We start from the raw sequence: 2481 nt of genomic DNA on the forward strand, positions 1-2481 counted from the left end.
TGAGCCACCGAGCCGGGCCCATTTTTGTATTTTTTAGTAGAGATGGGGTTTCACCATGTTGGCCAGGATGGTCTCCATCTCGACTTAATGATCTGCCCGCCTCAATCTCTCAAAGTGCTGGGATTACAGGCGTGAGCCACTGTACCCAGCTGTGTTTATTTTTCATTTGACATTTAGGACTGTCTGGGAGACACTGTCCACTCTTGGGTGGGGGGTGTGAAAAGAAAAGAATCATAGAAAAGGTGAACCATAGAAAGACTAGGCAGGGGGCCATTTAAGGCAGTGCTTCTGAAGTACGTGAGGATTTTGTTAGAATGAAGCTGATTTCTGAAGTCTGGGTTGGAGCTCAAGGTTCTGCATTTCTAATATGCCTCACGTGTTGTTCCCAGATGAAGCTAATAGATTTTGCTTTGAAAAGCAAGGTTTTAAAGCACAGTGGATTCCAACCTGTTTTATTGGGTTCTAGCTGGTTTTTGGAAGTGTAGACCGTGGGGATCATTCTCAGTCATAAATGTTGGGGAACCCTAGAGATTTTCCAATTCTTTCCTGAAAATATTTGTGTGTTCTAGAAGATCATCATCACTTCCCTTTACTTCCCCCTCTCTGTCCCCCTAATTCTTAATTTAGGCCAGTGTGGCAGACTATGAAGACACTGTAAAGAAAGCAAGAGAAGCATGGAAAATCTGGGCAGATGTAAGTATGGCCTTTGTTTCTAGAACTCAGAAGATGTCACTTTGCCTATTGTAAGCAATGAGATACATAAACATCTCATAAGCAGGTCAGTGCCTCCTAGTTGAAACGTGAGCTCTTTATGATATTGTACTAGGTCTCCTGCTGTCTTTGAAGCACCTCTGCCATATTTCTTTTTTTTTTTTCATCTCTGCCATATTTGTAGGATAGTGCCTTTTCTGTACTTTTCATTCATTGAATGGATAAATTTAAATGAATTAAAACTTTGTGCTGGTATAGTATAAACTTGAGCTGTGAACATTCTTTATTCTCCACTAGAATTACTTGAATTTATACTTAAATAGAAAAAGAATAGAAGATCTATGCTAGAAATATCTGTTTGCTCATCCTCTCTTCCCCTGCTAGATTGATCTGGGAATATCTCAGCAATAGGTCAGCATTCCTTGTTAAAAGAGCAACAGCAGGCTGGACCTGGTGGCTCAGGCCTGTAATGCCAACATTTTAGGAGGCTGAGGTAGGTGGATCACCTGACTGAGGTCAGGAGTTCGAGACCAACCTGGCCAACATGGTGAAACCCTGTCTCTAGTAAAAATACAAAAATTAGCTGGACATGGTGGCATTTGTAATCCCAGCCTACTCAGGAGGCTGAGGGAGGAGAATCGCTTGAACTTGGGAGGTGGAGGTTGCAGTGAGCTGAGATAGCACCACCGTACTCCATCCAGCCAGAGTGAGACTCTGTCTCGAAATAAAGAGCAGTGGCAGCATCCCTTTCTCAGGGCGAGGCTCACATTCCTTGACAGTCTAATCAGGCTGTGAGGCAGAGTCAGCCTCCTTGGTTTCTGAGTCTCCACTCTTGGTTAAATGAGCAAACGTAGGAACTGTGACTGGTGCTGGGCTGGCCATAGTGACTAGGTAGGGGCTAGGCTCCTGAGAAGGGGAGAGTAAAGGAGAACAGGAATAGCCTGATTTCCCAATCTTCCCACTACCCCCATCCTCCGTGTGCTTTGTCTTGTAGAAAGAAAACACTGAGGGTGCCTGCCTCTTGGGGTTATGGTGAGGGTTAAATGAGTTAATCATTTAAGTGCTTATTGGAGAGCCTGGCACAGGGAAAGCCTCAATACATTTGACTTAAAACCTGTACTGCTGGATGTGGGACTGCTGAGCTGCAGTATTTTCTCTGAGTCAATGATTGCAGGTAGTGGGGGAGTTGGGGGGGTGGGGAGGACGGGTCGGGTGAAGATGGGGTGGATTGCAGAGTAGCAGCCTATCCAAGAGAGCCCTGGGTTGGATGAAGCTTTTTTTTTTTTTTTTTTTATCAGCCAAGAGACATCTTTGTGTAAAGCATGGAGCACATCTTTCCTCTACTTTAATTATGGATATAAGTAAGGCCTAGAGTTCCATAATGCACAATCAAAAGTATCCTTGGGCAGAAAGATACCACTTCCACAAGTAAACAGTGTGCCAGGTAAAGTTCACCCTACCTGGATGGAGAATAGTGTCCAAAACGGTGTCCTTTATTGTATTAAAAGTTACTTGTATTTATTTTTGATCATAAAAGTAATAAATATTCGTTAAAAAAAAGATTGATACTGTAAATAAGATGATCAAATTTAATCCCCTTAACCCAACCTCTGCAAAGCGAAATGGTTATTAGGTTTAGGTTTTGGTGCATTTCCTTCCAGTCTTTTATGTATTTATTCCATAGTTGTGATTATTATACATACATAAATACACGGTGTGTGTAAAATTTTGTGACCTATGGTGATTGCATTGCATGCCATCCTAAAGTTA

The 2481-nt window shown here is 42.6% G+C and overlaps 1 protein-coding gene across 2 annotated transcripts in view; it reads left to right on the plus strand.

The window, feature by feature from the left end:
* ALDH7A1 (aldehyde dehydrogenase 7 family member A1) overlaps positions 1 to 2481 on the plus strand; it is a 51339-nt gene that overhangs the window by 3113 nt on the left and 45745 nt on the right. For both annotated transcript variants that reach the window (XM_017501007.1, XM_017501008.1), the window contains exon 3: positions 628 to 693. In XM_017501007.1, the coding sequence (XP_017356496.1) occupies positions 628 to 693 (66 nt within the window). The remainder of the gene's footprint in view (positions 1 to 627; positions 694 to 2481) is intronic.

Source organism: Cebus imitator, unplaced genomic scaffold (assembly GCF_001604975.1).
Source record: "Cebus imitator isolate Cc_AM_T3 unplaced genomic scaffold, Cebus_imitator-1.0 Scaffold275, whole genome shotgun sequence".
NCBI classification, from domain to species: Eukaryota; Metazoa; Chordata; class Mammalia; order Primates; family Cebidae; genus Cebus; species Cebus imitator.